The 12,438-nt window shown below is 39.2% G+C and overlaps 1 protein-coding gene across 10 annotated transcripts in view; it reads left to right on the top strand.

Annotated features, from left to right (window-relative positions):
- The window catches only part of DOCK10 (dedicator of cytokinesis 10), a 187,819-nt gene that overhangs the window by 82,078 nt on the left and 93,303 nt on the right, over nucleotides 1–12,438 (top strand). For all 10 annotated transcript variants that reach the window (XM_089509216.1, XM_089509209.1, XM_089509211.1 and 7 more), the window contains exons 7-8: nucleotides 2,235–2,369; nucleotides 12,202–12,385. In XM_089509216.1, coding sequence (XP_089365342.1) covers nucleotides 2,235–2,369; nucleotides 12,202–12,385 — 319 coding nt within the window. The remainder of the gene's footprint in view (nucleotides 1–2,234; nucleotides 2,370–12,201; nucleotides 12,386–12,438) is intronic.

The raw sequence follows: 12,438 nt of genomic DNA on the forward strand, positions 1-12,438 counted from the left end.
GTGTATTGTTTTGTTGCTAATGGCAGGCCTCAAGGTGGGAGGGTCTGCAAATCACTCCTGCCTTTCCAGGTCACACAATATATATACTCAAGTCCTTTCCAGGCAAGCATTCTCTGAAGATGCCAGCCACAGATGCTGGCAAAATGTCAGGAAGAAACTCTTCTAGAACATGACCACATAACCCGAAAAAACCACAAACTATGGATGCCGGTCATGAAAGCCTTCGACTTCACTTTACACTGGATGATAGAGAATGATATCCAATATGGTCCTCATACCTACTGAAGACCATTTCAGCACACAGTCATGAATATATATGGAAAATGCTGTGCAGATGGTGTTTCATATTTGTTTGAGTAACTAGTAATAGTTCACTAAAGGATTGGATGAGCTGTGATGATCTAGAATCTTTTCTACACCAGTGGTGGAGCTGCCCAATCTTTTGCCAATTTTGGGGGAAAGATAGGAGCTGAAATTTCCAAAACTGTGGGACAAGCTGTAGTTTTGGAACATTTGCTGTTATTAAACATCTTTAGAGGGAAAGCTGAGCAACATACCTCATAAAGAACTTATTACTTTCTTGTTACTAGCAGCTGGAGAGTTTATGGGGTGAAACAGATGGGCAGGAAAAAGTGGCTTGAAGCCTCCTTTTCCAAAGCCACATTGAAGCCCCACCAACAGCATCATCCACTCCCAAGGTGGCTAGAATGTGCATGTCATGACCACATGGCACAGCTTCAAGCCACGTCACTGGGTACTTTTTTTTTTTTTACTGTTCCCTCGACCATCTCTGCACACCTTTGCAGGAGCAAACCACCAGCGACTACCATCCCATTGAATGACTGTCCCTGTGAACCTACACACATTTGGATGTGCAGCACTTCACCAGGACAGGGTAGCAGAGCAAAGGTGTACTCATTCAGATGCTGGCAGGGTACAATCATGCCCCCCTTCACCCTATGCCCCCTCTTTGACTATCTGGTTTGTGTATGTTGTATTCATCTCTTGAGAGGTGTCACGATTTCTCTTTTGGGCATTCCCACCCTCATCACTTGGGTATGGCAGCTCTGTCCCTTTTAAATGTGCTCCCAAGACAGGGTGTTTACATTCACAATTAGAGTTAGGGTCTGGAAACAGCACCTCTTTAGAACATGTATATATGGTGCATTTATACATACATGCGAAGGTGTATATTTTCCAGGAAGAAGTGGAAAAATCCAGCTCCTTTCTAGTCCACCTCTTCTCACCGTAGTGAAGCTTGGATGTGCTTTCCAGCCAGCTTCAAAGTGTGCATCGTCCAAATGCCCTGCCCCGAAGCCAGCCAGAAACCTGTTTATTTTGACTGTCGCCCCTATGTCATGTAACTGGAAAGGAGACTCACCTTTAAGGCTAACAGACTGATATGTTAGGGTCTGGAGCTTTGCCTTATTAGAATAGTTAACAAAGTAACGTAAGAGAAGTTAAGAGCAAATGAACAAGGACACATTTGAGGATGCTTGGCTTATTTGTTTTATTAGCAGAGTAAGTGGAGATCTGGCTGCTGCACTGAAAATGGATAGAGGACTCTGGAGAAATACACTCAGTTAAATAGCAACCATTTAATGACACCGGAACATAACACTTGACTACTCCATGTTATGTTTCTTTATAATAGAAGTTTATTTCTCACTTTTAAAAATCACAAATTAAAACTCCAGAGATTTCATCAAAAAGAACTATGATCCAAAACATACTGCAGAAATAAACCAGTTTGAGACCGCTTTGACTGCCCTGGCTCAGTGCTAGAGAATCCTGGGAATTGTAGTTCCACCCTCCTCCTCCTCCTCCTCCTTTACTTCTCTCGCCTGTCCTGCTGGCAGCGGTAATGGGGGAAGAAGAGGGGGAAGAAGAGGTACCCCTCTGCTACCTGCCACCATGAAAACGGTGAGGCTGGCATCGGGGAGAGGGCAGGGGCAAATTGTCATTGTCCTCAATGGTGGTGTGGCCACATGGCCATGCCACCACTGAGTGCTATGGGACTTGAGCATACGCAGACCTTGTTATCTGCCGGTGGGGGGGGGGGGCTGAAAAGGATCTCCCGCTAATACCGAGGGCCCACTATATTATCGGTTGATAATGTGTTGGTGACAATGATTTTCAGGGATGTTTCATTTAAATATTCTTCTTTAAATTAAACATCAATCAGAATTAATTTGCAGAAAAGTCAATCCTGTTTCTCATTTCTGTTCATATAGTCATTCAAAAAGCGTTACTTCCAGTTGACACAATTGTCTGACAACTCATACATAATGAATTTTTACAAAGATGAAAAGATTTCAAAGGAACCCAAAGGCTGCATCTTTTTGGATTCCTGTACAGGGGTTGTGCAGGTAAGCCAGCCTTTTATTTTGTTTTATATTTATGACCAGTAGGAATGTTATTCTTCAACAATTTTCTTCTCAAGGGAAGCAACAAGTAATTTTAGCAGTTCTTCATGTTGTGAGAAAGTCTTCAAAACCACATAGTTTTCAAAACATATTTGAGACACAATGTGCATGTTGTTATTTTGTACAGAAATACTTTTTACAGACAAAAAGGTATTTCCTATGCATAAATGCTGTTTTTACTGCAAATCAACCAGATGTGTATTTTGCACAGAATAGGGCCCCAATTGCAGCAATTTCTGCACAGAACACAGCTTTTTCTATGCATAAAATGGTATTTTCAGCAACAGAAATGCTGTCTCTGGCACAGAAAATGCTGTTTTCTCTGCCAAACAGCTATGTGTGAATTTTGCACAGAGTATGTCCCCAACTGCAATATTCTTATCAGTGCAAGAGTCTTCTCATTAGGATTTCTCAACACTCGAACAGTTGTTCAATTATTTAAAAGATATTTTTGAATATTCTTTCCATCCATATGGGAATGTTGATCATACTTTACAGTTGTGTTGTATTTTAAGAAGAATGAATATTCGTTTTGTAGTTTTACTATACACTGCTTGCACAGCTTAAAAAACTATATTAAATAAAATTAATAAAAAATACATTATCCTGGCTTTTGAAAGATGATTAGGTCTTACATATTCATTAATTTAACTTCAAATGTATATATTCCTCCCAGAGTGATACATTTCCATTATGAATGAATTCTCCTTAACCACATTTACTCAAGTCACTTGCAAAAATGGCCCAGTGCAACCACAAAAGCAATATAAAAACAATAAAACTAAGAAAAAAGATTTAATAATTCAAGGGAATGAAAGTCATGTGTACAATCACTACAGAGGCCCAAAAGCCCTCCTAACCAGGAACATCATGATTTTGTGAAAAATGAGGGGAACTCCATTTATATCAGGGCATTTTTAAAAAGTTGGTTTCATTTTATTATTCATGTATATTTATGTAAATTTCCCATTTCATCTGCACAAGAGCCCTATGAATTAGAGTTGAGAGAAAGTGACTGGCTCTGGTTTGCCCAATGTTCTTTTTTACTTACTTGGAGATGATGTTTATTCAACATTCAAACTACTATACCTTCTGAACAGAATGAAATGCTGTCACCTCAGAGGGATGCAGAAGCACACAATTAGCTATATTCTGGTAATTAGATAATATCCAAAGGCCAGGATAGGAAAAGCACCAAATAGAAAAACTGGAGTACATGATACTCTCACCATTTCCTAATAACTTCCTAACCAATATCTGTTCAAATTATTGAGACTATATTCTTAAATCATCCCTTCATATTTAGTTAATTAATTACTATTGCTGCTGGAGAAAAAATGGCTTAAGGAATAATGACTATTTCTTTCCAGTGAAAACTATTTCTGCAAATACAGGTGTTTGATTGATAGAACTGTTCTTCTCATTCTTGGAGGGCACCATCATTCCATTGATATATCCATTGCCTAGCTCCCAACATCTACATCTTTTAGTACACCAGTTTTCTGCCCCAAGGATTTGTGACTGGCCACACCATGCCCAAAATGAAATCAAACACCACATGGTTAGAAGTCTACTTCTGGTTTTGTAAAATCCCTTTTAGGTGATTAAGGGGGGAAATAAAGTCCCATGTCTTGTTCTAAACCACTCCAGGAAGCTTCTGGGAATGGTGATTCAGATTTTTCATTTCGCTGTGTGTGTGTGGGGGGGGGGGTGACACTCTCCTTATGTATGAACATAGTATGTTCCAAATGATACTATTTATTTCAGCTGACTATATGATATATAAACATGTGATATTATTAATATTTAATACTGTTAATCAGAAGATACAAAAGGAAGAAACCATGAAGTTTAGGAAATAGTTTGCTGCAAAACTGATTTCCAGTAAGTTTTTAACTAGAACAACGCTACACTATAAATTTGGTGGAGTTGCTTATGTTATGCTGAGAATACGTTTCCACCCAATATTGGAACTTTTCCCTCACATCATAGGAAATTTGAGCAGTACCAGGATAAATCAAATATTTACATGTGTGCGTGTGTGTGTGTGTGTGTGTGTGTGTGTCCTTAAGATGGTTGTCAACCTGTATTATTTATTGCCTTTTTATAATTGCCAGTACAGACCACTTTTTTCCTACATTTGGTTGAATAAGAGAAGGAAGTGATAACTTGAATTGCATGTAAGATTTTCTGAAAAGTGTAGAGATTAGAAACAGCTCAAAGAAAATTATTTCATTTGATCTGATAGTTCAGGGGCACTTTTAAGTAGTTCTGATGTGCCTATAAAGATCCATGTGAACAGTGACTGCTTCTTTCTTTGAAAGTGAGAAGATAATCTTATGTTTTGCTGCAATGGCTCATGATGGTGATTGTGATTTGGGTGTTAACAAGTAGATTTTTAAAGGCACTCTACCATGTAGCTGTGGTTGCCTAACCATTCTTCCTGGTGAATGTCTCAGTTTTAAAGCTGTTGTGTATTTGTCTCTGCTGAACTGAGGAAACAGGCTTCAAAAAGTAGCTGCAAATGGTTTCTGACCCACCACAGTGCCTCTGACTCATAGCAGCATCTAAGTTGCATCATCCATTCATATATTTCAGCTATGGGGAGTATGGTGTGGACTTCTGGTATGTAATTACATCTGGTGTGTAATACAAGGGCTTCACCTCACTTGCATTTGATAGTATTATCCACTTAGAGCAAGGAATGTGGTTATTTTTAATCATTAAAATGATTGCAGAAAAAGATGGAACATATTAAAGTGAGCTAATAAGCAAATATGCTAAATATTAGGAGTAATTGCTTCCATATGGTTTCCTTATATAAGACAATGTTATGTGTCCTCTGCCTAATGTAGATTCTTCAAAGTAATTAGGAATGCAATCCAGTATCAGGGTGAGGGGTGGGGATATTTGCATCTCAAAAAGTTGTAGAGTTGGATCCAGACTTAGGGGAGACTTACTGATTTCATTGATGCCTCCCTCCTTTTAAATGCAGTTATAGTAACATAGATACTCCAGATTAACTTTATAGTATTTAGTGTTCTCTGCTGGACAGTTTCCTTTTGTTGAACAAATAAAACACCAATGAGAGGGACATATGTAGCTGGAGATGCAGGTCTGGGAGGAAGTGGTATTTCTCCCCCCCCCCCCCATCTAAAATACCTTCTTGGTTCCATATGGGAGACATAATTGGTACCATGTAATGCACAGTGCAAGCTGCTATGGGGAATATGAAACTGCCCAGCTTTCTAATTCTCCATATTTGCTATAGTTTAGAGTACAATCTTTTATACCCTAAAATTTATCTAATATATGAAGAGTCCTTTGTTTCTTTCTACTGAATTTCTCTTTGTCAAAAAGAAGAAGAAGAAGAAGAAGAAGAAGAAGAAGAAGAAGAAGAAGAAGAAGAAGGTCCTGAGTTCATATAACAAAGAAGAGCTGTAGTAGTAAAGTTTTTGAAAAAAACTTATATAAACGCTGTAAACACTAGGAATCTTTCAAATGGCTGTGTGGTTTTAAGGAATGGATAATTCCACAAGATGTTAGATGCAATCTAGTCCAAGTTTGGAATATCTATCCTAGTCTATATGATGTGGTATTTCTGACATTCCTTTTGGATGTTCTAATGTTGAAGTTTAAATTAAATTTTGGAGATGGCTAAATTAAAAGCCCATTTCTGTTGTGGTAGCAGCAGTAAAGATGAAAATGAAGACCAGGGGAAGGGGAGATATTTTAGTTATTAACCACAGAAGGAAATTCTTGGCTATAGGTTTGGAAATAAGAAACTCTTGTGTAAAATTTTGTGCGCCTGCCAAAACTTTGAAGTATATCTTGTAAGTGGATATTGAATTCTTGCTGTTTTGGGTGCTTAAGACTCCGCATGTGTAAATGCATTCTGTGAAGAAGAAGAAGAACAAGAAGAAGAAGAAGCAACAACAACAGCAGCAGCAGCAGAAGCAACTTGGTAGTATTCTGTCATCTAATTTGATTGTCTTTGCAAGAATGAAGTGTTCTCTGCAGAAGAATATCCAAATTAATGAAATTTGTTCCTTGTTTTAGGAACAAAGGAAGCTGTTTTATTCAGCCCTTGAGATGGGTTCCTTTTCCCTTTTGACACACCACCAAATCTTCCATTTCTGCCCCCCCCCCCCCATAAAAATAAACTTTAATAGAAAAAGTATACAGTGCACCTGTGCATGTGCGGATACATTTTACGCAGCTTCCAGCTTATGCAGAAGCCGTGCAGGGAGTTAAACAATGGTGCGCATGCCCATGGCACATGCATGCTCCGCTGCCACATGCATGTGCCCATTATTTCCTAAGGAGCTAGAGCATAGGTGGATTTCCCCTTACGCGGGGGGATCCGGAATGACTAGATTACTGTAACCTTCTCCTGGCAGGGCTTCCTCTCTCTCACTTCCGCCCATTAATTTCTGCCTATTATTCAGCTGCACGTATTATTTCACTCGCCATTTTGACCATGTTTCCCCTCTATTGTCATCCCTTCAATGGCTCCCCTTCTGCATTCAGTACAAACTTCTGTTGCTGACTTTTAAAGCCCTGCATAGGCTGGCCCCTCCTTATTTAGCTGAACTTAGTTTTCCTTACATCCCCACTCGTGCCCTCCACTCTGGTAGTCAAGGTCTCCTGTCCCAGCCTAGGATTTCAACTGCTCTGTCCCGGATTTGTCCCTTCTCACTTGCTGCCCCTCACTCTTGGAACCTCCTTCCCACACAAGCATGGCTCATCACTTCCTTAACCAGTTTTAAAACTGAATTAAAGACCATATTGTTTAGGGAAGTTCCCAGGGAGTCTGTGATTGTTATCTGGCTGTTTTTGATATTTGATTTGATATTTGATATTTAATGTTTTTAACTTGCTTCCTTTTTATTCAGTTCTATTTTATAATATTATCTATTGTTTTTTCTATTTGTTATTATCCTTTAGATTGTACGCCATGAGCAGGCTTTATAAATTCTTTGATTTTATTGACTTTTTGTACAGTGCTATGTACATCCTGGATTTTGATATGACCCATGGATAAGTTTAGGGTAAAACTTAGGTGGCTATACAGAAGGATGAAAAGGGAGAAATACCACTTCCATCCCTCCTTCTCTTGACCTCTCCCAACCAATTCCCAGGTGCTGGAGGAGAGGTTTTAACATCAGATTGAGAAAGGAAGCAAGTGGATTTAAATGGAGAGTTGTTTCCATTGGAAGCAAGGTCTTGCAAAAGGGACCAGAGAGAGAAGCAAGTGGATTTAAATGGAGAGGTTTTTCCATAGGAAGCAAAGGCTTGTAAAATGGACCAGAGAGAGAAGCAAGTGTTTTTAAATGTAAAGGTTTTCTGATAGGAAGCAAAGGCTTGCAGAACGGAGCAGAGAAAGAAGCAAGTGTGTTTAAAAGGGGAATTTTTTGCGATGCAAAGCAAAGGCTTGCAAAACAGACTGGAGGGGGAAGAAATTAGAGATTGAGGCATCAGGCTTGCTTCCTTTGGGACCTTTATATGCACTACTGATGTATTGACCCTTATATAAGTCTACCCCAAATTTTAGGGTCAATTTTGGGGCATAAATTTCCTGACTTATAGTCGAGTACATACAGTGCAACATTAATTCTTTTGTTGTGCAGAAGAAGTAACTTTTTTGAGTGGTAGCAGAGGAATAGCATCTGCTTGAAATGCTGGATAATGCTGTGCCTTGTTAACTCTTCCTTGAACTCTGTTGCAGAGGATCAGCTAAAAAACATGGGTTCCATACCTGGAGCGCTTATTGTTGGATATAGGGAAGACAGAAGGTCTTTTCTTCTTAGCAGCATGGCTTTTTCCTAGGAAACCATGTGGCCTACATATAGTGGGAATAACCAGCCAGCCAATCTGAAGTCTGGTTGCCAAACTGGTGGTGTGGCTCTCCAGAGTTTCTTCTGGTCTACTTGGAAAGCATTTAAGCACTGCCCACTCACAATGCTGGTCCATTTGTCCTCAGCAGCCTTCCATATCCTCCCTTCCTCCGGTTATATTATGTATCTATTATGTATCACCAAGAAGGAGTTTCCCATTTTTTTGAGTTGTCACATTTCATCGTACAGTTTGCCCTCTACATTTGCAGCTTTGACTTTTGTGGATTTTATTAATGTGTTCTCTCTAGGAATCCCTAGGTCCTCCAGCACAACTCTGCCAGAAGTTGAAGTTTTCTAGAGATTCCTAGAAAAAATACTCCTCTAGGCATTTGTAGGCAAGTTGACAAAAGAGATGCACTGGCAGGGCCTAGAGATTCCCACAGAGGTGTTCTCTCAGGTAAACAAAATTAGTGGTTTTTTATTTGTGGTTTTTTCACTTTCATGAGGGTCTTGTTTCCCTAACCCCAGTGAATGTTGAAGAGCCTTCTGTATTGAGTTTTGGCACAGGATTAGATTGACTGAGGAAGGAGAGATGAGACCTTTCTCCTGTTTGGGAGATCCTGGAACATTCTCAGCTCATGGGCCATCACCCCAGTAGTACCACCAAATGCCAGGGAAAACACCCAGTGGCTTTGACCCACCCCAGATCCCATTCATTGGATTCCATGACTGTAAGGCTGATGGGGTTTTTGTTAGGAAGATTTGTTCAGAGTAGGTTTGCCTTTGCTTTCTTCTGAACTGAAAGAATATGACTCTGATCGCTTGTTCAAAGAAGCGAGATATAAATAGAAGTTTTATTTATTTTTTATTATGATTTACCCAAGGTCACACAGTCAACTTCTGTGGCCAAGCAGGGATTTGAACCCTTGTCTCCCAATATCCTAACCCAAAACTCAAACCATAGCAACACTCTGTCTTCTCTTTCCCACTAGCTCCTAGAAAGTAATTGACAGTGGAGATCAGAGATGTGAATCTAGTGATCTAATGCAGTGGTGGCGAACCTATGGCACGAGTGCCAGAAGTGGCACTCAGAGCCCTCTCTGTGGGTACACATGCCATCACCTCAGCACAGAGTTCACCAGAGTTTGTTACTAGAAAGTCAGAAGGACATGGGTGGGTTTTGGGTTGCAGTTTGTGCACTCAGTCTCTAAAATGTTTGCCATCGCTGATCTAGTGTATCTGCAAAACATGCACATAAAGTTCCATATACATGGGGTTTTCTCCATTATCTTGCATAAGCAAGATTATTCCTCTCTACAAAAAAACAAGAAATTGTGATACATACACTGAGCATTTTCTTTTATACAAGAAAAGAAAACAAGCAATGCAATAGCTAAATGATTCAAAGGTGGAGGAGGAGATAGGCATTGCACCAATCTATATATCTCAGCTAGATATTCCCCAAAAACTCAAAGAGAGGCTGAACCGGTATATGCACCCCAATTATTTTCATGTTGGATCACCAAATATATATTGAAGGAGAAAAATGATATTTGCCATCCTAGTTTTTCTCTCTTTCTCTTTTAAGCCAACTTAAAAGTCACCAATTTTACAGCAGCAACAGGAGAAAGAATAGAGCTCTGTCCACTGCAAAAGTACTTCCTGCCAGTATACTTTCTGGGATGAAATCATGGTGTCAGCCAGAAGTCGGTTTTCTATTGCCAAAACCAGAAGCCATGGCTGTCAAACTGTGTTTGGTGTTTGTTTTTGTTTTTTAAGAAGAGGAAATACATACAACTGAACTCTCACCTAAAATATTGCTGACATCTGAAACCATTAAGTGTCATGGAGCAGGATAAAAAACACAAACATTTTGCCTTCACAATTCAGAATAATCAGATATTTCGTGTCAGATTGATTTCCTCTGTGGATCAAACCAGCAAACAAAATTAATAAAATAACATTGCATATGTGCCATAAAATGATCTCTAACAAGTGAAAGTGAAGACAGAAGCCATTGATTTCCTTCCAAAATAGCGAGTAGCCAAACCTGCCCAGGGGTAGGCAATCTTTTTGAACCGAGGGCCGGGTTGCGGTCCCTCAGACAACTGGGGGGCCGAAGCCAAAAAATAAATAATTTTTATATATATATATATATATATATATATATATATAAACCAGGACAAATTTAGGACAAAATTTTCAAATGGAAGGCGCTTTTTTTTTAAAAATGGAGGACACGCGAAAAAAATTGCTGATTTTTTTTAAAAATGTTAATATAAATGCATGTTTCTGAGGCTTCTATAGACAATTGCCCCCCAAAGGCCCCGGCGGCAATCGACGGCAGGACCGGGCTGGGGCCGATCCCAAGGCCTCGCCGGGCCGCATCCGGGCTGCAGGTTGCCTACCCCTGTGCTAAACCATCGTCAAGCTAAGGTACCATGTTTTAGGCTGTAGTGGTTTATATACCACTAAAATATATCAAATTGTTATCAGATGAGGAGAAAATATCATCAGCTTATTAGATGTTATTATGTAATTACCATTTCTAGGGTTGAAGCGTAATATAGACTTTGTCTATATGAATACAATTAAATGTAATTACCATTTCTAGGGTGGAATCATTATATAGATCTTGTCTATATGAATACAGTTCCCTGGGCTGTCTCTAATCACAGTAGGTACAGTACTACTCTGTTCAGACAAGACATCTGTACAAACCTTAAAAAGCGGTGGTTTGCACCTTCTGACTAAATAAAAGCCCTCAACTTGTAGGTTTTCAATTTTTTCCAAGTAAGTTACATCTTCCCAGGATGTTCTCTTGTTTTTGAAGAAATAGAATGATATGAAGGAAAAGAATAATTTGACTACAGACTGTAAGATGTTTCCCTTATCTTTCTAAATGTTTTTCTTGGAAGTGAAAATATATGCATGCTAGCATAAAGCAATCATTCAGTGAAGCCAGCAGATGGAGATCAAAGTCCCTCTAACATCAGTAGCCATCAAAAACACTTGCTGACTTTTGTATTTCAATGATTTTCAAATTAGTTGTTTTTCTTGGATTCCATTTGGATTTGTATGAATATTATTTTCTGTACTGAACATTACTTTGCCATTATTTCAGCACTTCCACTAACATCTGAAAACAACCTTCATCCTGGCTGATATAAGCCAATAAGTTTGCAAGCCTGCACATACTAACCAAGGTCAGGGATCTAAAAAGTAAAAGTAAAGGTATTCCTCGTTGACAAGGTTGTCAAGTCACGTTTGACTGTTACTAAGCCAAAGAGCCAGCGTTGTCAGAGGACTACTCGGTGATCATGTGGCCAGCATGATTACACAAAATGCTGTTTACCTTTCCACTGAAGTGGTACCTATTTATCTATTTGCATTTGCATGCTTTCGAACTGCTAGGTTTGCAGAAGCTGGGACTAGTGATGGGAGTTGCCCCCACCTTGTGGCAGCTGGGCCTCAAACTGCCAACCTGCCAGTCTTGCAATCAACAGAGTCAGTGTCTTAACCACTTAAGCCACTGCCTCCCATTCGGGATCTAAACATGCATATACTTGTTCTGCACAAATATAATTTTATAAATATAATAGCATGGCCAGTGGAGAGGAATATGGAAGTAGGAAGTAAGAACAACTGGACCGCACCAGATCTCCTATGCCTTCTGTAAAGCATACATTCAGACGTGGACAGATATGTCTTTTCTCTTTAGAAGGTTTACAGTTTGTACTATGCCTATAAAATAACACTTTTTCAGCTTGTACCAGCATTGATTGTCATTTGCCACCCTGACTAGCACATTTGTATGTACAACTGATGAATTTTACTTGTTATTTATTCATTTGATAAAAGATTTGTCATGTTTTGTGACTATAACAATCACTTTTCTCTCCTTCCATTCTTTCCTTCAAAAAATCTTGATCCAACAGAATAACAGGCTTCGGAAACATGCCTTTGAGCTGAAAATGAATGATTTGACATACTTTGTGCTGGCAGCTGAAAATGAGCAAGATATGGATGAATGGATTTTTACACTCAACAAGATCTTGCAGATAAATCCAGAAGGGTGCACTCAAGAAAGGAAGAGTGCAGATATCACAGATCTGAAATTTGGTAAGAGATTTTTTTTATTGGTCACTATAAAATAATGTTCTCCTGAATCCTCT

This window comes from Sceloporus occidentalis, unplaced genomic scaffold (assembly GCF_023333645.1).
Source record: "Sceloporus occidentalis isolate IW3139 unplaced genomic scaffold, rSceOcc1.0.p SCAF_2, whole genome shotgun sequence".
Classification (NCBI taxonomy): domain Eukaryota; kingdom Metazoa; phylum Chordata; class Lepidosauria; order Squamata; family Phrynosomatidae; genus Sceloporus; species Sceloporus occidentalis.